At 40.0% G+C, this 26,806-nt stretch overlaps 1 protein-coding gene across 2 annotated transcripts in view; it reads left to right on the top strand.

Annotated features, from left to right (window-relative positions):
• tspan17 (tetraspanin 17) overlaps positions 1 to 26,806 on the top strand; it is a 38,351-nt gene that overhangs the window by 4,291 nt on the left and 7,254 nt on the right. The window contains exons 2-7 of one of the 2 annotated variants that reach the window (XR_008302308.1): positions 9,591 to 9,641; positions 15,289 to 15,435; positions 16,564 to 16,734; positions 19,075 to 19,200; positions 19,776 to 19,830; positions 21,346 to 21,393. Coding sequence is in view for 1 of the 2 variants with exons in the window: in XM_026947351.3 (XP_026803152.1) it covers positions 9,591 to 9,641; positions 15,289 to 15,435; positions 16,564 to 16,734; positions 19,075 to 19,200; positions 21,346 to 21,393 (543 nt within the window). In the remaining variant the exon portion in view is untranslated. The remainder of the gene's footprint in view (positions 1 to 9,590; positions 9,642 to 15,288; positions 15,436 to 16,563; positions 16,735 to 19,074; positions 19,201 to 19,775; positions 19,831 to 21,345; positions 21,394 to 26,806) is intronic. The other variant, XM_026947351.3, reaches the window with a different exon arrangement.

Genomic DNA, 26,806 nt, shown 5'->3' with positions numbered 1-26,806 from the left:
TTGCTTTGACGTGTCTAGTAGCCGTTGCACGCGGACGTACATGTGATGAAAGTGAAGTATATTTGCACCTTTACACAGGTAATGTCATTATTACCGGAGTATCTCTGGAAATTTTAGTCCTGTCTTTAAATCTTTAAATCTGTCATGTCAGTCATTTATTGGACTGAGTGTACATGTGCCTGGAATGATTATTCTGTATTTTACCTTCACTGAACTGAGCAGTAGAAATGATTCCAAGTAATATATATCCTGTCTCGGATGAAATGTTAATAAAGATTGTGTTATATCCTGTTGGAAGAGAGGTTTTGCACTTTTTTGTTCAGTAGAAGTACACTCCAGGAAGTGCTTCCTGTCTCTCTTTTCTATCATGACCTGTCAAAAGCAAACCAAAATACAGGCCGACCGCTGGTACATCCTGTATGCGTGTTGGTCACTTGACCTTCTAATGATCAAGCGCACAAGCCCTACAGCAAGCGCTTATAATAAAGATCAGGTCAGTGTGTATTAAAATGAGTGTGTATTGTGCATGGAATGTTTTGCGTGATGACCGTGTGTACATCATCAAGACACGCCCATGTATATGATTTATAGATATCGCTAATCCTGTGTGAATCGATTATAATCATTACGGACATCCTCTGAAAAGTTTCTTACATTATATATCATATATTTTATGATTTTTGAGCAGCAATGAACACGACAGTTGACCTAGCTTATACGCCGTTTCTCATCGCTAATTGAAAAAGACTTAATAAATGTAGATTCTTTGTTGTATGTTTATCAAATTCAGAGACTAGCCATACAAATGTGATGCTCTGGGCGTCCATGTTTTTTTGAGCCAAAACACTGGAATGTGTTTGGAGCACAACCCGGGAAAATCGACGTGGATCTTTCCGAGTTCATGTGCAGCGGATTGATGCATTAACTTAAGTGGTGGTGAGTTGAGTCAAGTGTGTTAGAGAAAAGATTATAAATCAGTGCTCCACACCCTAGTAACATAAACAGCACTTTAACAAACCCTCAGGAGGTTCCACGAGGTCGGATGTTTGCATCCACACTTTTGGCTGTTCGTGTTTGAATACAATGGAGTGTAATGTTGATTTTTACAATTTACACTTCGACCATGGCGCTTCTGACTTGAGTGTGCTCCAAACCTTCAGTCAACTTTCAGACGTGCATCATGGGTGTTTTTTTTTTTTTTTTTTTTTTTAAATATAAATATATATACTGTATACTGCTACATTGCTTGATATTGCTACACTGCTCTGGTGTGATATAAAAAAAAAAAAAGTAACAGTTTGTCCAATTTAGGCGTTTTCACAATCAGCCTCAGGCTTGTTCAGAGACCGGTTTTGAAAGAAGTGATTGTCTAAACACACACTAGCTCCTGACCGGGTAAATACACACTCATGACTGTGGAATGGCATATATGTTAAACAATGCAGTGACTTGTTGTGACCTGTGGCGTTATATTACACACTTTCACTCTTATATTTGGATAAATATGACTGTTGATGATATTACTGTATCTGAGAATTGAGAAGTTGTGCTTTGCAGCCTGAATCTACAGTATAATGTATATATATATTATTATGTATATGACAAATTTATCAGCGAGTAAAAACCAGTAAAAGTTGGGTGGGGAAATAATTGTCTGTACGATGCGTCCTGATGCGTTCTTAAAAGATTTTGCATCGATGTAATGAATTAAAAACAAAATCCTCAACAGACTTTTTAATTTTTGTAGTTTAGATGAATCCAGAAGCTGTGCAGCTACATAGATGAAGCTTCTACGCAGCGTCTGGAAGTCGTGTTTACGTTCAAAATGCAGCAGAGGATAAGATGCCGTCTGATAAGGCACGTTGTAACGTTTAACATTTGTGGCACGGAGTCAAAACAACACCTTCCTTTTTTGACATTTAGGAAAACTTTTGTTTTTATAAGGTCGGTGTTAAAAAAACAAGCTTGACAAGCCCTTTGTCATTCACTAGACCTGTTACTCCAAGATAAAATACTTTAATTTATACACAAATCAGGTGTTTTTCTCCAGGAGAGAGCGTTGGCAGGAAAAAAAACCTGTTATGACTAACTAGGGAACCCTTGAGCAGGCACTCATAGCAAAATCTGGTAGTGCAAAAAAGATAGTAAAACTAAATCTATTGCAACATTTATTGCTGGGAATCTGTGCTGTTACTCAGTCGTAGCGCTCTAAAACGTTTGTTTGCTCCAACACGCCTCGGAGCGGAGGTACAATATCCCATCTCGTCCTTTCTTCACGGATACAACGACACAAACCGTCGAGTAATGGAGATGTGTCTAGAATCGTTTTATAGTCGAGTCGTAACCCCTGAATCAGAAATGAATCATGTGCTGAGAGAAGATTCCCGCCCACTTTGTTTGCCCGGAATCCTAGTTTAAGTACAATTTAAAAGCGGTTAATAATAACTGATGTTTTATCTTTAAAAAAAAAAAAAAAAAAAAAAAAAAAAAAGTAAGCAGAGCGTGTGTTATGCTGGTGTAGTCTGTACAGTTACAGTTTTCACACTCCTTCTCGTTCCTGAAAAGATTTCCTAGCTAAAAGCTAGACTCTATAATTACAACTTCTTATAAAATAAAATAAAAACTTAACATGTCTAGTAAAAATTGTGTGTAGTGCAGCAGGTTAGCGCTGGGCAATACGACGATATAATGCGACATTGTGATAAATTATGTCACAATATATTTTTCAGAGATGATATAATTTGTTAAATATAATTATTATTTGTTTGTTTGTAATTAAATTGAGTTATAAACCTTTTTTTTTTTTTTTTTTATTTTCCTGCAATTTTCACCCAATTCTCACCCATCAGTCAGCTACCCCTTATCATAAAGCAGTTATCAGTCGGAGAGGGTGGAGGCTAACACGTGCCTAACACGTGCCTAACACGTGAGACACATGAAACCAGCCAACCGCATCATTTCGAACTGCTGCTCGTGTTGCGTCACAGAGAAGTGTAACACACTCGGAAGAAAAGCGCTATCCGCCCTCTTCCTCATACATGAGCTCACAGACACCCACGGTTAGCTAGTGTCGCTGTGATTGACAGGGGAGAGAGCGTAAGCCCCTCCCACTCAGAGAGCTCGGCCAGTTTTACTCTCTTGGACTCCACAGAAGTCTGTAGCATCGTCACGGTCGGAACTCGCCATCTCTGGATGATAGGGTGAAAGCTTTTCTTTTCGAAGCCGTTGAAATATAAACATGATTTGAAGCGTCTGAGTTGATGTTGAAAGTTTGTAGTTATTTTTAAAATTTTTTTTTATTTTTTTTAAATGGGAAGTGGTAGCTCAGTGGTTAAGATGTTGGACTTCTGAACATAAGGTTGAGAGTTCAAATCCCAGCACCACCAAGCTGCCACTGCTGGGCCCTTGAGCAAGGCCCTTAACCCTCAACTGCTCAGTTGTATAAATGAGATAATTGTAAGTCGCTCTGGATAAGGGCGTCTGCCAAATGCCGTAAATGTAAATTGTAAGCACTCTGTTTTTTTTACATTTGCATTTTCTCCTATGCTATTTTTTTCATGAATAAAATGACATTTCAATAAGTATAAACATAAAATGGATTTATTTTTGGTAGAGGTTATATAAATAAATTGTTTTATTTATTTTATATAAATAAAAGTTTTTTTAATTATAATTTTATTATTAAAATTATAAGTGTTGTCCTTTTTGGTTTTTATTTTTAAATGGTAGTTTGTGAACAAACCCATTTTTACATTATTAAAAGCCTGGACATGATTACTTTTAATCTTTACTTTTTATTTTTATTTTTTATAATTACAAGCTTACCAGAAGCAGCTGATTTGATGTTTAAAATTTTGTATCTTATCTTTAAAATAAAAAAAATATATCTTTTTTCAGTGATACATATGCATTTATTATTAAATAAATACAAATAGCTTTAAATATAAATAATGAATTTGTTTATTAATAATAAATGAATGTTATTATTTCTAACAGTTTTTATATTTATATCGTGATACACATTGTATATCATGGAAAAGTCCTTGAGAATCGTGATATGATGTTTTTGTCACGTCGCTCACCCCTACACTTAACATCGATTTACCCAAGTAGTCTGATGCCTGGAAGGAGGTTGGATTATATCAGCACAGTTTTTCCACCTTTTCCTGGCAGCCTGAGTCATGAGGAGTGAAGCCAGTTTCTGAGGAAACTCTCGTCTTCAGCATCCTCTTGTAGCCGTAAATTCCATCCAGCTTGTGGTTTTGTCTCTTGTACTCGGTGATGAATGGTGTGTGTTGTGCGTAAACCCCCCCTGTGGACGACTCGGGGCTCATTTCCACCCCCACCGTCTCTGTAACGTTCCCTGCCTGCGAATGTTAACCTTTCATTATGTTGCACTGAAGCTTCTCTTTGTTGGAGGAAAAATACACTTCATACCAACAACGCTAAGGGTGATTACGTACACACTATTCCTGCATGCTCTCGCTCTTCTTTCTCTCTCTCTGAGCTCGTGGCTACTAGTCTCGCTCTTTCGTAGTCACAGATTGACACTGTATTGCGCTTTTCTGTATTTATTATGTCATTGTTGTCAGTAATGACAACATGTTTGTCTTTCTTGAAGAGTGGATAATTCTTAAATTGCCTTAAATTACCTAGTCCACTGTAAATTCGTAAATTTGTAAAATCGTCAGTATGATAGCCAGTTCCATGTTTTGATTGCCTGGAAACCTAATTGACGAAGCTAAAAAGAAACGTAATATAATAATGAATGGTGAGTTAGCTAGCTAGTTAAGTAGATGAATACAAAGAAAACAAACAATTTTATATTTTTAAATTTTTTGAGCTTGAAATCTTTTTCTCTTGATATGTTTAAACACGACCTAGGCTTATGAGATCGTGTGCAATATGGCGTCCATCCTAGCGCTGATTGATGATAGTATCGCGCCCGGATTTGGAGGTGCGTAAGCCGCAGCGACGCTGAGGAAGGAAAAGAAAGGGGCGTGGCCAGACGTAATGTGTACCATGTACCATGTACACATTACTTCATTACAGCAGGAAAAATGCATGAAGCTGGTTACAAGTAGCTGCTGGTAGCTAGAATTAGCACCTAGTCCATATTTTTTTATTAATTACCTGTTAACAAGATCAAGAATGTTCGGAAAACTAAAGTCAGGACTGTAAATAAACTGAATGAGTTATTAGCTGTAACTAGATGTTTTGTTGCTGGATAGGTTATTAAGGATCGTACGGGACTGTGAAATAGGCGAACACATATTACGAGATAAAAGACGATTTTTTTTTGTCGATCTTCAAGCTGCAGATGCCACGCTTTTCCAACAGACATTTAAAACGTCCAACTTGCTAGCCATCGTGATAGCTATGAGTGTGATATCAGCAATTCCGGATGCCATCGTCAGTCATCCGAAGTTTGCCGCGAGGTGACTGCGTTTTGCGTTAGCAGGAGGTAAGACTATATTACGAGAATGTTCGTCACTTTGAAATGTTTCCAGTATCATTACTGAACCATGAAATTTAGACTCCGAGCGACCGAGCGTTTCCAGATTCCACCTTTTCATGGCTTGGACAAATCTACATCGAGTAGCTCGAAGTGTATGTGTTGCTGTAGATACTTTCCCAGAGTAGTTTTTATGGAGTTTTATCCAACAAGAAGTCCTTTAGACTTCCCTATATATAATTATAATTATAATTACACAAACACACACACTGCAGTTGCAGGAGATAAAAAAAGACACACACACACACACACACACACACACACACACACACTGCAGATGCAGGAGTTTAAACGCCAGAGTTTACCTTTAATGTTTATTTTGCGTCAGGTTTTACTCCTGGATCCCGTTTTTAGGCTTCTGTCCTCTTATTGTCTTGTTATGACTCTTGTTTGTGTCCATGGATATGTGGTTAACAAGGTGTGTGTGTGTGTGTGTGTGTGTGTGTGAGAGAGAGAGTGTGAAAAGTGAATGAACTCTTGAGGAGCTCAATTCAGCTATTGTGCAGAGTGACTATTGGTGTGACTATTGTCCCGTACACACACACGCACACACACACACACACAAACACTCCCTGAAGTAGACAAAGACTGTGTGAGAGAGAGAGCATGTGCGGTCAGATGGAGAGTGAGCTTTCATACGTGTGCATATTCATGAGACAGCAAGAGACACTAAGTGACCGTGTGTGTGTGTGTGTTTGCACTCAGTCACATCCGCCAGGTTCACATGGCAGATGGGAGCCACACGTCTGTTTCCCGTGTTCTCCGTTGCTCCTGGACTGATGCTACAGTCCTGCCTTTTCCCAGCATGCTCCATGCGTCCACACACACACACACACACACACACACACACACACACACACACACACGCAGACTCATTCTGACTAAAACACATGAAACAGGAGTCATTCTCTAACAGCTCCATGATTCATTAAAGTGTTTATATGTGATGTGATCCCGATGTGTTGTTTTGGATCTCGGCTGTGTTTTCACTCCTCTGTGACTGAGAGAGTGAAAACAGAGGTGTGGGAAAGACGTTAAAAAATCATGACGTGGGCTGTTGTTTTTCAAAAGAGGAACGAATTATATAGTTTATATCGCTGTCAGCAGTGATACACACACACGCGCACACACACACAGACACACACAGTTATGCACGGTGAAGGAGGTTCAGTCCAGAGAGATGGGGATTAATGAATGAATTAATGGCGTCTGATCTAATGTGAAGCATTAAATGAGCCGTAGCAGTATCTCCCATATTGAACGCTTGAAGGCCAGACCACACTTCACGTCCCATGTAACGAATACGTCTTCATTTTGAGAAGATTAGCGCAGAACATCTAAAAAGAAGTGATACAGAGTCGGCTGCGATGGCTCTGTGTTACTGTCTTACTAGGTTTTGTGTGCTTGGTGCTTGGACCCCCATCGTTAACATTCAAAAACCTCGCTTATGTAACTAACAGCTGGCGAGGGAAAGAAAATCATCTGTTCAGGATCATTTAAAGCAGCATCTAACAGAGATTAGTTTACTTTTTAACAGATAAAGTAAGTTTTTGTGCAAGTTTATAGTTTGAATCTACTCTACTGTGTTTTCAATATCCACATTTAAACGGTGAAGATAATTGGCTAATTCAAACACATTTCCTAAACGTTATGGATAAATAACTCCATGTTGCCTAAACGACTGCGAATAAGCTTTTGTTACGGTCACTTTTGCTGCACTTTGTGTATATGTATATAGTGTGTGTGTGTGTGTGTGTGTGTGTGTTTGTTTGGCACCAAGTCTTCGACATCAGGGTACTGAGAACGAATGTAAGTGGGTAAGAGAGAAATAAAGGGATTAAGAGCAAATGAAATGGAGAGAGAGAGAAAGGGCAGCGTGTTGGTTGTATAAAGGTAGAAGGTGACGAGTGAGCAGCGCTGTACCTCGGTAATCCGCTGGGATTAGTCGCAGCTGGAGACCAATGGGATTATGGGATTTTACGATGCCTGATACCTGACCTCTGACTCGTGCCTTATTGCTCTTTATCCTTGAACACATTCACACACCGCGCTTACCCTACATCTGCACGATACGGAGAAAACATGAGGTGATCGCAATAACAATACGTGATGCAATAAAGAAATTATACTAAAGAAACTATAAAACCAATAAAACCAACTCCATCATACCAGAGCTGCAGTTTAATTGTGTTCATTCTGCAAGATCAGACCAGATAGCTAGCTAGATAAAGCTACGAGCTGCCTGAAGTGCTCTGTATAACTTTGAGAGCGATTATTGCAAGCTATCGAACTCACAGTTGAAGTGTCGTCCTGTTTGGAAACCATATCTTCAGCTTCCCCTTTTGCCTGCTTGACTTCTCGTCCAATGCATATGGCATCATCTACGCATATGGCATCATCTACGCATAGGGAACTTAGACAGGGAGAAGAGATTGTATCTCTGCCTTTACTAAAATTCAGTGACTTCATCAATGTAACTGACTCTGTCGAAGCTCTGACAATGTCAAATACTCATCGTGATAATGATAAAAATCTGATACATCGTTGAGCCCTAGTGCGCCACAGATGCATGCAATACCTGAAAACTGTTCGATGAGCCATTATTCGAATACAGAAATCAGCCCACATTAAGTGAGAGATAAATATAAAAATAGGAAAAGGCGTGTCTGGGAAAGTTTTGATACAGAGAATTTTGCAGAGTAGGCGATTCTCATGCACTTGGGAGCTGGCGAACAGATACAATGCTCATGGGACAAAAGAGAGATCGAACATTTCCAATACTGTTCAGTTCCTCTGCATTAAAAGTAATAAACGACAGGGAACACAAATGTTGCACAAGTCCTGCAGATTAAAGCCAGCTTGATTTGAACCATGCGTGGTTGAGAGTTCTTTGAGATCTTAGTGAGCACAACATGACGTACTCTTTGGGACCAAAGAGAGCCGACAACAAAGATGTGGCAGTTTTCGGGATTTTTTTTTTTTAAATTAAAATATCAGAGTGTAACTTCTGCCATGCTGCTCATCTAAACACCGCTAAGAGGTTATTCTTCATCATGGAGAATAACTTTATAACTTGTAATGTGTAATCTAACAGTCTAAAACTGTTTTAAACCCATTTTACATTTTACAGTTGTATAAGCGCTGTATGCGTGAAGCGATATGACAAAATATATTATCACGATACACAATGTCATTTTCTACGATACTTATGTATCACGATATTTAGGTTTGCTAAGAAGCTGCCAGAAATTGTTACAGCTAGAAATGTGCTGCGTCCGAGTTTAATTCGGTTTGTAATTCTTTTAAAACAAGTCATGAAAGCATCACAGTATGTAGTGTATTGTTTTATCACAATAGCATCATATCCTCCAGCCCTGTACTCATGGAGAGCATTTATTTACTTTCCTCTGGCTTTACTATTGCACTCACAAAAAGTCAAGTTTATTTATCTTAAACGTTGATGCACATGATGTTTCAGTCCAGCTACATGCTCTTCCTGTGTGTTTAATATTTCTGTTCCTTCACATTAACTCATTAACGGATATTTGAGTATTTACGTTATTCTCCATGCTTCTCCAGCTCACAGTTTGTAAAGCATTGAGGATTTTTTTCCTGGGACAAACCCAGAGATTTTATGTGCTGTGTTTAATGCAGATGTCGCCTCACTCACCACTTCTGCACTTCTCTTTTTTAAAAGGTTGTTTAATTAAATAACTCTTCTAAAAGAACACATTTAAATATCTTTTCCTCCTCTGTTGGTTTTTAATGATGCTGCATCTGCTACATCGCTCTCTTCTGTCAGCAAGCCCATCTGCTATGATATTGGTTCTCGCCAATATCGCAAAGAATTCTGGGTACGAGGCCGTCGCTAAGTCTGCGCTGATGAGGGTTTAAGTGAACAGAGCAGCTTGTGAGGAAGCTTAAGAACCCCAAAATGTTACGCGAAGGAGAACCGCAAGGCCCTGAGGGACAGGCCGTATATCAGAGCCGGGTGTATAGGAAGGGGATAAATTGTCTAAGTGCTCTAATCTGTTTGTGGTGTGTGTGTGTGTGTGTGTGTGTGTGTGTGTTTCAGTTGCTGGGAGCAGCGTTCCTGGCTATCGGACTCTGGGCATGGGCTGAAAAGGCAAGTAGATGACACAATGAAATGAAGAGACACTGGTGATTTATGACATGCCTTACATTCCTCTCCTTTTTTCTTATCTACCTTAGCAACACGCAGCACAGGGTTCTCTGCTTACGCAACATTTTTAGTTTGATTAAAAAAAAAAAAGTTAAGTAAGGAATATCACACTCCAGATTGTGCTGTGTTATGAAAATACTGCATGCAGGGGGGAGTGTGATGCTGCACGCAGCACAAGCTGGATATAACCGCACGGTCTGGAGTGTGTTATTCCACTTATACCACAGCGATTTGCCAACGATTACCGTGTTTCATTTATTAACAAATGACTGATCACACATTTTAGCTTTTTACAGTTAGATTCAATGTTGTGGAACATCTGAGAGACAACTTAGTTCCTGTTCTCATTTACGCTATAGCTCTAACTCACCAGCCTCTCTCTCTCTCATTCACACACACACACACACACACACACACACACACACACACACACACAGCCTGTTATCTTACTGAGAAAACGGAACATGTAACCGAAACCGGGAGCGCTTACAACCGAGACTTCTTCCGTAAACGTTAAATAAACTTCAACAATAAACAATTATAAAGATTACTTTATTAAAGAACATGTTTTTAAATCCATTTATTATTAGTCTTAGGTTTTATGGAGCGTCTGCTGTACAGGTCTCTGTGTATGAGCTGTTACTATAGAAACAATAACGTATTAGAACGAGCGCATTAATATTAACCTGTCGCTCATGTTACAGCCGGAACTACCTGTGCTCTTATATACAAAAATAATGCCCCCCTTCTGACCAATCAGATTCGAGCATTCAACTGCGCAGTGATATAAAAGTAAAAGTTTCAGCAGTGATTGGGATGAAAATTATATATATAATATATACACACACACACACACACACACACATATATATATATATATATATATATATATATATATATATATATATATATATATATATATATATATACATACATAAACACAGTGTTTTTTTTTTTTTTAATGCAAAACTGAACATATAGACTACTTAATATTTCTGAACTTCCTGATTTACACTGTACTGAAAGCATTAAATAAAATTTATATACATATCTAAGATTCAAAATGCAAATGTAGTATTAAAGATAAAATTGTCTAAATGATATGCCTGATTTTTAAGATTATGTTGCACGTGGGTCTTGTGTTTTTTATTTGAATTTTATTTGCATTTTTTATTTTTTTTAAAACCTAAATCTGTGATATTTCTCAGTCCAGATTAATGTTGGTCTTGTTGACACAGTATGTACTATACAGAATCAATTTGTAGATGAACATTTAGGGCGTTTTCACACTTGGTTGTTTTTTTTTCTCCTGACTTTGTGCCGTTTGAGCCTGATGGGTGAAGTGTGATCTCTGTTTTTGAGCCGGGAAGCGGTCCACAAATCCAATCCCTGGTCCTCTTGGAAAGGTCGGTGTGGGGTTCGCTTTAACCGAACAATGGCACGGAAACTATCTGCGCTCCCCAGCGCGTACTGAGCAATGTGATTTATTCAGCTTGTTACAGTCCTTCCTGTTTTTACTTTCATGATGCTGGGGAAAGAGTTGTTATGATTACTGATGGATAAAACCAGACTTTCATATCACTGGAGCACGGTAATTAGCTCACCTTTATGGCACGAGTGCTTGCACTAAGAGCATCATAAAAAAAAAACAAACAAACATGTCTCGTGCCGGTCTGCATGGCTAAACATCATCTTGTACAAGAATGGCTCCTTATTTGCTGGTAGTCCTGCATGATGACACGCCATGCATCCAAAAAATGCTGTTCCTCATCACTTCAGTGTCGGTACCAAAGGAAAATAATAAAATAAAGCAAACGTATGAACCTAGTGATGGACCTTTTTATTTTTTTTTGCAAAGGTGCATACATAAAAGCGGTGAATGAAAGTGTGTACTCCATGCATAGTTGGGAAAGAAGTCTTCTGTGTGAACGCATGCCTCTGATTATGAGCCCCGCCCCCAAACGAACCCAGAAGCTCTCCTGAGCGTTGACTCGTGTATTCAAGCCAAGTGTGAAAATGGCCATTGTTACAACGTCCACGTGGAAGTTGAATTTCTCCGTAGTAAACTGGGTGGGATTAATTCTGGGGAAGGATTAGCTTTACTCTCAACAACCACAAAGCTGATGTTGCTCGTCCCTCTTATGCAGACTTCATCAAAATGATGCGTTCTTACTTCTCTTTGTCACAGATAAGATCACATCAAACATGAGTATGCTAGTAGACAAGTAAAGTAGTGAGTGAAAGACCGGGTGAAGGGGCGTGTGAAGGAGCGGGTGGAGGAGAGAGTGAAAGAGCGGGTGGAGGAGAGAGTGAAAGAGCGGGTGGAGGAGAGAGTAAAGGAGCGGGTGGAGGAGAGAGTAGAGGAGAGAGTGAAGGAGCGAGTGGGTGAATTAGAGAGTGAAGGAGCAGGTGGAGGAGAGAGTGAAGGAGCGGGTGGAGGAGAGAGTGAAGGAGCGGGTGGAGGAGAGAGTGAAGGAGCGGGTGGAGGAGAGAGTGAAGGAGCGGGTGGAGGAGAGAGTAAAGGAGCGGGTGGAGGAGAGAGTAGAGGAGCGGGTGAAGGAGCGGGTGGAGGAGAGAGTAAAGGAGCGGGTGGAGGAGAGAGTAAAGGAGCGGGTGGAGGAGAGAGTGGAGGAGCGGGTGGAGGAGAGAGTAAAGGAGCGAGTGGAGGAGAGAGTAGAGGAGAGAGTGAAGGAGCGGGTGGAGGAGAGAGTAAAGGAGCGGGTGGAGGAGAGAGTGAAGGAGCGGGTGGAGGAGAGAGTGAAGGAGCGGGTGGAGGAGAGTAAAGGAGCGGGTGGAGGAGAGAGTAGAGGAGAGAGTGAAGGAGCGGGTGGAGGAGAGAGTAAAGGAGCGGGTGAATTAGAGAGTAAAGGAGCGGGTGGAGGAGAGAGTAAAGAAGCGGGTGAATTAGAGAGTGAAGGAGCGGGTGGAGGAGAGAGTGAAGGAGCGGGTGGAGGAGAGAGTGAAGGAGCGGGTGGAGGAGAGAGTAAAGGAGCGGGTGAATTAGAGAGTAAAGGAGCGGGTGGAGGAGAGAGTGGAGGAGCGGGTGGAGGAGAGAGTAAAGAAGCGGGTGAATTAGAGAGTAAAGAAGCGGGTGAATTAGAGAGTGAAGGAGCGGGTGGAGGAGAGAGTGAAGGAGCGGGTGGAGGAGAGAGTGAAGGAGCGGGTGGAGGAGAGAGTGAAGGAGCGGGTGAATTAGAGAGTGAAGGAGCGGGTGGAGGAGAGAGTGAAGGAGCGGGTGGAGGAGAGAGTGAAGGAGCGGGTGAATTAGAGAGTGAAGGAGCGGGTGGAGGAGAGAGTGAAGGAGCGGGTGGAGGAGAGAGTAGCGAGTAAAGACGAGTGTACAGGAGCGAGTAACGTTATATCTCTATGAATTATTTACCGTCACGCTTGTAAATCCATATTCATTTAAATGTTTCAGAATATTTTCCTGTTTGTTTTCTTGACACTGAGTCAGGGTCACTCGATGGTGTTGGAGAACTAGAGGACGTAGATGTGTCAGAGATTTGTATGTCTATAGCTGAGCTACGCTAGTGCAGCGTGTCAGGATGGTGAAAAAGACTGAAATAGCACATATGCTCTTTATTTAAACCTGGCTAGCGTGAGTGTGACTGAGTGACATTTCATAATGCTAGCGAACAAAAGCTGTCCTCATGGTAATACAGCAATGTTTGTAATGTTAAAAAATAAATCACCGGGATCAATCAAGCAGCATGGAGTTTGGGAATCTCTGCATTAGTATTTAATTTTTATTAGAAGTGGGATCTAAACTAAAAGATATATTCTCAAACGTTATCTGTGGAGTACACTAGAAATGTGAATGCTAAGCCTTTAAATGCTTATCCAAGTGTTAATCCCGTGAGAAAACCCACAAACCCACTTCTGCCCTGCTGAAAGTGTGCCATTTTTACTACAGCCCAACGTGAATCAGATGATTTCTCTGTTACCAGGAAGCCCTGTACCGTGTCAGGTTCATAATTTACTCTGGGTTACAGCGTGTGTGTTCAGGGCGTAGTGTTTCCCCCTCAGCGAGATGAATCACTGTCCCACAGAGACGCTCAGTCACGGCAAGTTTCGCTCGGAAAGGTCGGCCACGCTGCCTCTCGCTCACCCGTAAACACTTTCCGCTCAGTCGGCTCATGTTTAATGATTCAGAGCGGTTTGTTAATTAATTAGTAAACTCGAAGTTGATCCAGTTGCGTTCAGGTCACTTAGCAGGCTAGCGCGCTAACTTAACGTCAGTTTGCTAATTGTTAAAGTGGTGTTAATGGTGAATGAGCCTGTAGGTGGAAAAGAGATTTATGGTTTAACTGTTAAATGCCAAGCCTTAAAAAGAAAGTTAAAAAGACTGCGCGTTTCTGGTTTTATAATGTAGTGTCAGGTTCAACTATTAAACAATTTTCTTATATATTACTTTATAACGTTCCTTCATTTTCTCAAGGATGGTATTTATCGAACGATATTTTATATTTTTTGATATTCTTTAGTTCCATCTTGAACAAATTAACTGAACTTTACATTTATGTTGTTATTGAAGTCAGAGTTCCTGTTTCTTTTTTTTTTTTTTTTTTTTTTTAAATAAATACTTTCCCTGCATATATACCCCGGAGTGAGACACGTCACCCTGACGTCAGCCACGCCTCCTGCTTGCTGAAACATAGCGTGGACCTGTAGTGATTTTTAAGATCAAGTCTGAATTTGTTTTGCTGTTGGGTGTTAGAACCGGAAAAGTGCTCATGAACATTCGTTTTTACGGCTTACTGTCGAATCAGACACCTTTCCAAACCAAGAAAAGACGATTGAGGTTAATCTCAGACAAGTAGCTACAGTAAGTCTCATTTAACAAGCTTAGATAACATAGACCAGTTAGATACCATACCTTATTTATATTGCTTTAACAAACCTAAACAAGCATAGCTCGCCTAAAATCTATAGCGAGAAACTAGCTAGCTAAAGCTAGGTGTCTAAGTCGTGCTTTTACTGAAGAGTTGCCTGTAATGGACATGTTTAGCTAGCAAACAAGTGAATTTACTGACATCTGTTTTGGCAGAACTTCGAAGTTGTAACAGTAAAACATGACATCTTGAACAGGCTCACAAACGTCAAAGTTGTAATCATTAAGAAACCACGTAAACCTTCAGTTTTTCGGAGAGAAATTATACACGATGCACACACTATACTACACGTGTGAGTTTTATCACCCAGTTGGTTTAGACTTTCGTCCAAAAATTTATTCTGGCCAGAAAATAAATAGCATTTTTATTATTATTGTTTAAACTTGCTTCATATTGTGTTTGAGCTGTTTTGTGGCTTTTCATTGAAACTATAAATGATCAGTTTAAAAACTTCAGATTCTAGAGATCTGAGCATAGATTAAAGAGAGAATCGAGACACATCTAAGGAACTGAGTTTTTTTTCTTCACCCATAGCACTGACCGTTTAACCTGAAGCTCAGACTGATGTACACTCCGATGTTGATCCTGACTGTGAATGGAGCGTCACGTGCCACTGTGACCGTGGATTTACCTCTGTATAAGTGCAGATATTTTTCTGTTTGGTTTCTATGGTGAGATAAGGGTTTGTGTTTCCACAGGGCGTGTTGTCGAACCTGTCGTCCATCACGGATCTGGGCGGCTTTGACCCCGTGTGGCTCTTCATCGTAGTCGGAGGGGTGATGTTCATCCTCGGCTTCGCCGGCTGCATCGGAGCTCTGAGAGAAAACACCTTCCTGCTCAAATTTGTGAGTTTTCCTGCTGCGCTGCCTGGGCGTGCGTGCGTGCGTGCGTGCGTGTGTGTGTGTGTGTGCGTGTGTGTGTGTGTTTCCTGCAGATGTTTGGCTTGGTTTCCTCTTCCTCAATCATTTCAAGGTTTATTCACTCCCTTGTGGAAATAAGGATGGAATTAATTAGTCACTTGAGTGGAGCAAATCCACAACAAAGTCCAAGCAAATATTTTTCTGACGCTGAACGCCACATGTCCGATACAGTTAGCTTGAGAATTGGAGATCTTTATGAAAAAAGTGGGAAAAGTTTGTGTATAAATCATTAATTTAACCATAATGATTCAAAAGTCTTGCTGTTGGGGAAAAAAGCAATAGTTCTTTCTAAATGATTTTTAAGTATGATTTTCTCCCTAATTTAATTTTAGCCCATTCTGACAGCTAGCCATGGGGGAGGGTGAAGGCTATCACGTGCTTCCCCTGAGATCACGTGGAGCCTCAGAATGTATCATTTCCAACTGCTGCTCCTGCTGCATCACCCGGCGGTGTAACACACTCGGAGGAAAGTGCTAACCGCCCTCTTCCGCATACCCGAGCTCACAGATGGCCATGACTGGCTAGTGTCGCTAGGGGAGATGACGCCCCTCCCACCCAGAGAGCATGGCCAGTTTTGTTTTCTTGGACATTGGTCCACGAATGGAACTCGCAATCTCCAGAACGATAGGGCGGAGCTGGAAAAATTTGTTTTTCTGGAAATATGATGCCACATTTTTTTTTTTTATAGAAATGATATGATACCAAAACCTTGAGCATCAGCCAATGTTAAATTATTTTATAAAAAATATTTTAGAAAAAAATTAATATATAACTATATTTTTAAAAAAATATTATTGACATCCCTTATTATCGATTGTTTTAAAAAACTTTTCTTATGAAGTTTTTTCAATCAGTTGACTGTATTTTGCTCTTTAAATCTCACTGTGTTGAAAAATGAGTTTTCTTGGTAAAAACTGGTGCACTGAAGTGCAGAGAGCCAGAATCAGATTGTGAGTCTGTGAGGATGAAACATATTTTTGTGTAGTTTCAAAGAACAGACGGACGTGTTGATGAACTTTAGCCTATATTTACATGTGTTTTGCTCTCCTGCAGTTCTCGGTGTTCTTAGGGCTGATCTTCTTCCTGGAGCTCACTGCTGGAATCCTGGCCTTCGTCTTCAAAGACTGGATCAAAGACCAGCTGAACTTCTTCATCCACAACAACGTCAAAGCGTACCGAGACGATATCGACCTACAGAACCTCATCGATTTCGCCCAGGAATACGTGAGTTCTGCATTAGCGTCGTTTTATTTTCCTCGGGTTTGTCCTCGGTGGGTGTTTCAGGTGCTTCAGTTCAGCTGTTTACAAATGCTTGTAGTGGAAAACCTTGAAAGTGGGCTTTTTGATGACAAAAATGTGCAGGAGAGCATTTAATGTCGAGCACAGGAGCTCCCAAACTTTTTGGATGACCCGAAATGAACATTATGAATTTTCTGCTTTAAAAATACTACATTTTTTTTTTTTAAATTTACGATTTATAATATAGGACTACTGTAGCATTTGAACATTTTATAATGTCTGGAACATCCGTATGTGTAACGTAATTGTCTGAAAACCAACTTCCCAGTCTAGTGAGATGTGTTGTGTTGAAAATAATCTGCACCTGGGGTGTCGTGTTATGACCCAGTGCGAATCAGAGGAGTCTGGTTCATACTTGATGTAGGATTTTGCATGCGTGTGAAGAAGCAGTGGTAACGTAAGCGGCATTGTTGACACGCTCGCTGTGTATCTTCACGGTGAAGATTTAGAAGGCACATCAGAGCCGAGACATCCTTGTTCATCAAATTTCAATCTGTAAAATGTTTAGGATTTCAAGCACAGTGACGTTAAACACACTGACAAGCTCTGTCTCTCTCAAAAGTTTCTGCCGTCGTCATGATTGCTGTCATGAGCTGCATCTCAGATTAAAAAAAATCTGACCCTCGAAAGTGTTTAATAATCTAGAAAATCCAGAAGAATGGTACACAAAACAGAACTTTCTCTATGTGATTTGAGACACAGCCCTGTTTTGTTTAGTGGTGGTAGATGGACGGGAAAATTTGTCCATTTTTATTGCCAAACTGTCAGGACAGTGAAAAATAATAAAATTGTCTGACTCCCGGGATCTTTTCAAAATATTAGCAAACAAAATCCTTCTTGTATGTTTTTACAATGAATTTATAAAATAAATGAATGAAACAAAAGATTGTGAGCTTCTCTCGTGACCCTTTTTGTAAATCAGGCGACCCCACAAGGGTCACGACCCCTAATTTGGGAACCTCTGGTCTGTCTCGTCATTTTGGAATGTATGTTCATCTACACGTTTTTGTTTCAAAATAGAACAATTATAGGGCCTTTTGCACCACTTTAGTTCCAGAACTAAATTTGCGGTACTAAAGTACTGGGCGATTTTGCGTGAACTATTTCCCAGTACCGTTTAAAGGGTTGCATTCGCACCGACAGCGGGCACTAGGAAGTGACGTAAGCCGGTCGACAGTGACGTCATTTGTGCGCGGCGTTCAACAACGGAAACAAACAAGAACAACGTAAACAACCGGAGGATGGAGGACGCTGTGATCGGAGCTGTGTTTTTGTTGTGTCTCGCGTCCATCTATCGCTGTTCTCCATACTTGAGAAATAAGTCGACGCTACAGTATGTTTACACGGCGTTTTAAATCATGGCAGGTGAGGGCGTTTTTGTACGCGTTTGGCCAATCGACGTCTACTCACGTCACGTATAGTACCAGTTGTGCTGGTTAGACCCTGCGCCGGAGTAGGAGCTAATTTGGTTCTCGACAAAGGCAGTCCGGTACTAAAATCACACCCAGTTCCGGAGGTGCGAAAACGCCAAAAAGTGGGTAGTTCCACAATTAGTTCAGGTACTATGAAAAGGTTCCCGCGGTGCGAAAGGCCCTTATCCTTTAGGGCTAAATATCATATTGAAGGTTATTGGTCAAGTAAGGAATAAAACACTTTGGGATGTGTTGTTTTAGGAAAATAATCAACAGCAGGGTTGTGTGATTAAACCAGAGTTACTGTTACCAAGCATGTCCCGAAGTGTTTTATTCCTCTTATACCACTATTAAAATTTTTTTTTAGCATATTGAAAAACAGCAGGTACTTTTTGTCCATTTAGAGTTACGTTTAATGTTGCGGAACGTCCGTGAGACAAGTTACAGCTTTATCTTGGACTGCTATAAAGCGCTGACACTGGAGACTCCTTCCAGGAATGTTAAATAAATGTCTCCTCCCCAAACTACACACGCTTTTAATCCATTTATGTTGAGCGTCTCACACGTGTATGTTGTTAGTATGGAAACAATAAGATATTAGAATGAGCATATTAATATTAATAATAACAGAAACCCGTGATGTGGAGCTGCGCTACTGTTATAACGTAAGGAGTAACACACTTCAGGCTGTGCTGGTTTAGGAAATTAATCCATGCCATGTCAGAGTTTCAGCATGATGATGATAAATATTGTTGAGACAGTGTTTGGGGTTGCTGTGATAAAACCGATGTTTGAGATGAATAAGATGATAATTGTGTGTGTGTGTGTGTGTGTGTGTGCGCGCGCGCATCAGTGGTTGTGCTGTGGTGCCCATGGGCCGGATGACTGGAACCAGAACATCTACTTCAACTGCACGGAGCTGAACCCAAGCCGAGAGCGCTGTGGCGTTCCCTTCTCCTGCTGCATCAAAGACCCGGCTGTGAGAACCTTCTCTACACCTCACATCCTCACACTCACACACACACACACACACACACACACACACACACACACACACACAGAAGCTCTGGGCGTCTCCACCCTTTCTCTGGAAGCGTGTTGTATCCAGAGTGGGTGGAAATAAATGTGTGTGTGTGTGTGTTTGTGTGTATTTGTATGTTGGTGTGTGGGTGTTTGTGTGTGTTTGTTTTTTGTGTGTGTTTGTGTGTGTTTGTTACAATTAGTTTGGATTGTAGAGAATCACCTGAGCCTGGAGGGTTAACGGAAACACACACACACACACAACACGTGACTGTACATAAAAATCACAATACATTACAGCATGCACACCAATACATACACACACACACACACACACACACACACACACACACACACAGAGCACTTTTTAGTCTTTCATAGCAAGACTCAATCATAGCAACACTTTCTTTCTTTGTTTTTTTGTTTCTTTCATTCTTTCTTTCTTTCTTTCTTTCTTTCTTTCCTTCACACTCTACTTCCTTTCTGTCTGTCTGACTTTCTTTCTATCTTTCTTTCTCCTTTTTTTCCATTCAGCTTCTTGACAGTGTATTTCCTTCAGGAAATGAGAATCTCCTCTTTGGACAGAGTCGTGCGTGCGCTCATGTGTGCATGAATGCGTGCGTGTGCGTGAGCATGTTCGTGCGTGCGCGTGTGTGAGCATGCACGTGTGCGTGTGTGTGAGCTTGCACGTGTGCGTGTATATGAGCATGCACGTGTGCGTGTGTGTGAGCATGCACGTGTGCGTGTTTTATCTCTGCATGCTGAGTGCTCACACGTCTGTGTGCCACTGATAAGTTTTCTTTCTGCCTGTATCTGTATCAGTCTCCCAGTCACAGCGCTGACGCCCTCACACTGCACCACTCGTAGGTGTTTAATCGTAGGAATGTTTGTAAAATACTGTCCTGTGGTGAGATGGCAGGACTTCAGGTTCACTCGTTTACTAACTCACACCACCGGAGCATCTGTGCCAGTGAAGCACCTTGGGAAGTGTGTCTGATTTTAGGAATTTGACTTGAATTGAAAGGAAAAATCAGGGATGGAGTCAGGCTGAGTTTCCTGTAGTGCACTGCTGGGCTTAGATTGTGTGTGTGTGTGTGTGTGTGTGTGTGTGACTCTTGTGTTGGGTTCAGGTTGGAAATGAGACTAAACAAAAAATAAATTAGATTTCTGAAAATTGTTTATGATAATAATAATAATAATAATAATAATAATAATAATAATAATAAAATTTTTAGCACCTTTCATACGTTTAAAATGCTTTAGGGGAAAAAACAGAAATATAGTGAAACAAAAGATATAAAAAATTCAATAATAAAACAGCAAATAAAAATAATGCAGTAAATAAAAGCAGTGACAGAAAGAAGAAAATAATACATTTTTTTTTATTCTAACAATATGCATATTATTTAAATAATAAAAAGTGCATACAAATAAAATGAAAGTATAATAATTAAAACAATATTAAAGTAACATAAATGTAACGCAGGTAGTAAAAGTTAGTTATATAATAAAGTCACAATGTCAACTAACGATACAGATTTGAAAAGATAATGAGTAAAATAGATTGATTTGTAATGGGATGAATGCCAGGCGCTTGAAGACTTACTGGCAAGCTGCTTTATACGCTGTAACAGCTTACACACACACACACACACACACACACACACACACAGGTCCTCACTTTGCAGACATTATTAAAAGTAACTCTAAACAGAAGAAGTATGACGTGTCGTTCTTTAATTAATACAGTAGTGTAATCGTTGTGAAATTGCTGTTGTATAAGAGGAATAAAACACTCCAGGACTTGCAGTCATAGGAAAATAATCAGCTCTGGGGTGATAACTGTAACTCTAACTGTAACACCACACCACTGTTGATTGTTTTCCTAAAACAGCACGACCCCAAGAGGTTTATTCCTTACCTAAATAATCATTTCAGGACGATTCTGCTTATCTCTGCTGATCCGATTCTAATTCTCAGATTCTAAGATAAATTACTTCAAACTTCAACTTCAATTTTTTTTTTTTTCTCTCTGAGGGTTTTCGTTAGTAAACATGTCATCGTGTATATCAAGAGTGACCATGTGCTTCTCTGCTCTTCCCAGGAAGACGTTCTGAACACCCAGTGCGGATACGACGTGCGGCTTGAAGCAGTAAGTACCATTCATCATCATCATCATCTTCATCATCATCATCATCTTCATCATCCTCATTTTCATCATCATGTCTCCTATGAGTATCCCATAATCACCGTAGCTTCAAAAACATTTCTGAACATTTTTTTAAACCATTTAAACAGTTAAAATAATCTTGTGTAGAATATTACATTGTTTTCAAGAGAAGCTCTGCAGGAAAATAAACAAAACACTTGATCTTAAACTAGATTATCTATTATTTCGATCATTTCTGACTTTGGTGGTTTATTAGTAGCATATTTTCAGTGGGACTCTGAAATACACTGCATGTAGTGAGGGCGGGGCTTATACAAAATCATACATCATATCCTGTACTGTACTGTTTTCAAGGTGATGTGATGATGGGAGATAATGAGAAAACAGTTGATTTATTTATTTATTTATTTAGAATTTTTTGCTTAAAAATGATCATGTTTACTTCGATTTCCTTCATTTAATATCAACCAGTGAATCCTACCAGAAGCAGAGCCGTAATCTTTCTTTATATCTGAGTTCAATTCACAGTTCAGTCTATATATCACTGTTCAATTTGTTCAGAAGGTGTTGATTCATTTTCAAAAACAGCAATTTGTATTAACGTATTTTCTTGTAAATTATTATTTCTATAATAATGACTCGATCACAGGGACACGATATTTCAGGGCTAATAATGGGCTACTTGCGCTGTGATGTATTTCCGTTTCAAAATCATGTGAATCTTGTGCCTCCGGTTGCACTGTTTACATTCAGCAGTACAGCGAGACAGCAGCGTCTATCGTTTTTTTTTTTTTTTTTTTTCCCTCTCAGTCTTCCTATAAAACCATAGTGTTGGGCTAACGTTAGCTTTAGATGCACATTTCTATTAATAGGTAGTTATTTGTTAGTAGGTGTTCATGTAGAGATGAAGATGAAGCATAAAGTCTGATTGCTTTCTCCTGCTTACTAGAAGGAACGTTGCAAGCGTTCTTAGCGCCTTTGCTGTTATAGCAGATGAGCCAGGAAGTAGAAGTGCCATTTTGGTTATAATGCAGAAGTGTTTGTGCAAGGAGCTCATAAACAGGTGATTGTTTTCCGTAAGTAGGCGTTTGTATAACATTTTATGGAAGGAGTCTCCAGTGTCAGCGCTCTGTAACAGCTGCATTTTTTTGTCTTGTAAACCGCAAGAGAGAGGCTGGTAAGAGAACGACTGTTAAACGGATACAAATATGATGTCATTCGTCATTATAATGTTGGCGGGTTGCTGTGATATAAGAGGAATAAAGCACTTCAGGATGTGCCGTTATAGGAAAATAATCATCTTCAGAGCAGCAGCAGTAACTCTGCTTCATCACGCCTCCCTGACGTTGATTATTTTCCTGTAACAGCACACCCACAGTGTTTTATTCCTTACTTAATGTACAGCTCAAGCTTTTTAATTCACACGATTCACAACCGCCGTTTGTTCGTTAGTGTGCGTTAATACTGTATATGATCACATAAAGCCGATTAGCTAGACAGAGTGTGCACAGCTGCTTTCCAGTGGGTCAGATTTAAAAGAAGTGTTTATTACCGCATTTAATTTCGCTGATACAGCACTCCATCTCCCTGCCAAGGCTAAAAGTTTACCAGGTCGTGCTCTACTAATTTGCATGGTAAATTTAAGCCACTGATTTTATTTTGTGGCACCAAAAATGGAGGTTTTATACAAAAGCCCTGAGAACATCGTCTCCTGTTTTTAAATGGAAAGGTAAATGTATCGCCATGTTTACAAATTTGACCCAAATGCACCTATATAATGAAACTAATCCACCCAAGAGGAGTAAATGTACATTTTTAAGTGCAGAAATACATCCTTAAATCATGCGTATGTGCTTCTGAAGGCCAGTGCACTCATTCCTGTACTGAACTACAATCCATATGATGATTGTAGGATAATAATACATGCTGTTTATAGAAGTCATTGTATAGGGATGTGTTTAAAACACATTCTCACTCACGCACACACACTCACACACACACACACACACACACACTGTGCGCTGACCCCACCCTCAGGGGGTTAAGTGCAATAATTGAACGCTTTAGCTCATGGAGCAGAGCCCTGTAATGACAGTTTGAGCTCGTCAGGGTGATAATTAGCTTCCCGTTTTAGGCAGAGGAAAGCGGCGCTCTGTAATCGGGGACTCGGAGAGCTACGCCAGGCCTCGCTGCTCTCCCTCAGTGCGGGCGTGGTAACAGTCACAGCACCCTGCCAGCGCCGTTACCATGGATACGCTGTCAGAGTATGTGATTTAGGAGCGCACTGTACTCTGATTTAACTTGTGCGTTTTAATGGATTTGGAAAAATACATGCATAATGTTAGACGAAGTAGTGATGTGGAATGGTAAAGGTTAAAGCAGTTGCCCTGCGTGTTGAACAAGACGGATATAAAAGCGTTTCTATAGCAACAGCTCCTTCACAGGGACTCGTGTGGCGGACCATCTGCAGAAACCTGATCAAACACTTATGGAAGGAGTCTCCAGTGTCAGCGCTTTGTAACAGTCAGTATGTTTTCTTGGGCATAGGACAGTCTCCATTTCTCGTTAACATTTGTTTTATTTATTTATTTATTCTATAAGAATGAGAGGCTGCTACCTGCTATATTGCTGCTATTGGCAAATTGCTGTGGTATAAGAGGAATAAAACACTTTGGGACATGCTGCTATTGGAAAATAATCAACTTTGGGGTGGTAACAGTGACTCCGCTTTATCACACCACCCTGTCTTGTCTGTCTTCATGCATATTTTTTAGAAATAATGCAGTTTAATATTGCAAATATGGAGATATTAGCTGTGAAGTCTAGTCTGTACTGTGTTTTGGACATGCTGAGTGAAGGTGCTTAGTAACTATAAAAGCTCTAAAAGGTTTGTTTTTGTCTTGCTAGAGGATGCAATTCTCCAAAAGTTCCTACATGTTCAGCCAATCAGGACACGAGAGGTATCTCTACTCACCTGTCAATCATGTCAGCTTTCAATTTAGAAAGCTCCGCCTCTTGCATTTCTAGCCTTGTTGTATTTTCTCCTCAGGTAGCATCATATACAGTTCTGTGCAACAGTCTTAGGCACATGCAAAGAAATGCTGTAGAGAAAAGATGCCTTCAAAAATAATGAAATTAAATGTTTCTACATTAAAAAAAAATACTATAAAGAGCAGTAAACAGTAATAAATGAAACAAAGTCAATATTTGGTGTGACGATCCTTCATATTAAAAAAAACTATAGTATCTCAGGTACAGTGTGTGCAGTTTTATAAGGAAATGAGCTGTAAGTGTTACTGAGCATCTTGCAGAAGCAGCCACAGTTCTTCTGGAGACTTTGACTGTCGACTCGCTTCTTATTTCTGCAGCGAAACCCAGCAGCATTCATTCTGTTTTTATCTGAAAAGTGTCTCTTATGGAATCTGCTGCTCTCTTTACTGACATACAAACATTCTTCTGTAACATTTAATTTTGTGCTGGAAAACTAATGTTTGGAATCTAAAATGTTTTTGTACTGAATCAATAATGTAGAAGTCATAAACTAAAAATCTATAACAAAGTACTAAATAAAATAGGGTGCCAAGACTTTTGCACAGTACTGTGCACGCATTAAACTATCTAAATATGATCATCCAGACTAGTCATTCTACCTAAATTATTTATTTATTGTTTATTTAGCCAAGAAGCTGTATTCTTATAATTCAGACTAGGGGTGTAAACACCAGGCTTCCACACGATACGATGCAAATTTGATTCTTAAGGCAATCATTCAATATTTGACAATATAAAACGATACAATTCTTAAATCAGCACTTCGACATTTGACGATAACGCTGAATCTGCTACGATACGATTCTTAAGGTAACAATTCGATGTTTGAAACTTGTGCATCAAATTGTTCTTGTAACATTGTCATGCGTTTAATCCGGCACCTGTCTGTATATTTCAGTAAAGCCTGGTTGAGAAATGGTTTTCTACGTGAGTATGCGTTTTAATCTGGCAGTAATCGCTCGTTATTGTAGTTTTCACTTTATTGTTGAGGACGTATGAGTCATTCCCTTTCCATTAGTAACAGCTATCAGGTGTACAGGCAGTGGAAAATGTCAGAAGAGTAGCAACAGTGCAGTTCCTTTGACTCTTTTGTATCCTGTTAGTCTAGTGTTTCTGCAATTTGTTTTTTTTTTTTTTTTTTTTTTTTTTTTTTCTTTTTTCCCTGAAAGGGTGTGGAGAGGAAGCTGGAGACAAAAAAAACACACACAAAGAGACTCCCGGAATAATATTTTATTCATAATAAGTAATTATGTAACACATGGAGGCGGGTTCTATATTGTGTACTGAAACGTGCAGAGATTAGGAATAGGATTCTTAGGAAAATAAACTTTTCCTTCAAAGCTTTTTGTGTAGTTTTTTTCAGAAGCCGTTTCTGTTCTCAGCGCTGTATCCCACAGCCGAGTGCAGCATGGGAGAGGAAATAAGAGACGGATAAAAAAGCGACCATGTCAAAAGAGACCTGAACTGAATTGAGCCCCAGGGGAAATCGCTTCTCCGTCATCTCATTGGCCCTCCAGCACATCCTCTTGACTTCCCATTGGCCCGGCTGTTGACTTTCAAGGTCCTTTATGTCAGCTGTCAAAAGAGACAAACCCTGGGCTGGGCTGCGGCTCTGTATGGGAACCGGTGATGACTCATGTGTAGCTTTTTAAATCCTCTTTAACTCTTATTTCAAAATTACTAGCTTTAAATGTTTATACAGATTGTGTTTGTTATTTTTCCTTTACTCGAAATGAGCTATGAGTCAGACACTGCCTGGTGTAAGGGTGCTTTCACATAAGCAGTGTGTAGTCGGTTTGAGTCGAACCCTGGTGCGTTTTCCTCTTTTACGCGGTTCTGTGCAGGTGAGAACACAGCGATCACACGGGTCCACGACCATCTGAGCGAGGTGATCTCAGTTCCAGTCAAACTCTAGCTGGGTTCACTTGCAGTGATTCGATCCTGAATGCACCCAAATACAGGAAGCACAATACATGCTGTGTGTTTTGGGTTGTGGACGAAGTTTTTCTGTAGCTGTGAGCTGCTAAAATGAGCCGCGAGGCTCAAACTGAGCTAAAGGACCGAGCTGCGGAAATGTGATGTGTTCTGGAGATCTGGAGTGATGAACAAAAAGAGATAATAAACAATACACACAATGTTTTAAACTAGTCGTTTCTATAATGATCTTTTAATATATTGAGCGAGTCTCTGTGTTCTCTGTTCTCGGGTGATTTTTAGGATTTCTATACACACTTGGTTCGTTTCCTTTGTTTTGTTTTTGTATTTTTGGCCAATGAATGGAGGAGTTTTACGCATGCGTATTCAGGTCTACACATCCCTCCCCCAGCTTTTTTTTTTTGTTGTT

The sequence above is a fragment of the Pangasianodon hypophthalmus genome, chromosome 9, assembly GCF_027358585.1.
Source record: "Pangasianodon hypophthalmus isolate fPanHyp1 chromosome 9, fPanHyp1.pri, whole genome shotgun sequence".
NCBI lineage: Eukaryota > Metazoa > Chordata > Actinopteri > Siluriformes > Pangasiidae > Pangasianodon > Pangasianodon hypophthalmus.
Note: the sequence above shows the minus strand (reverse complement) of the source record. Positions and strands in the feature narration are given on the sequence as shown.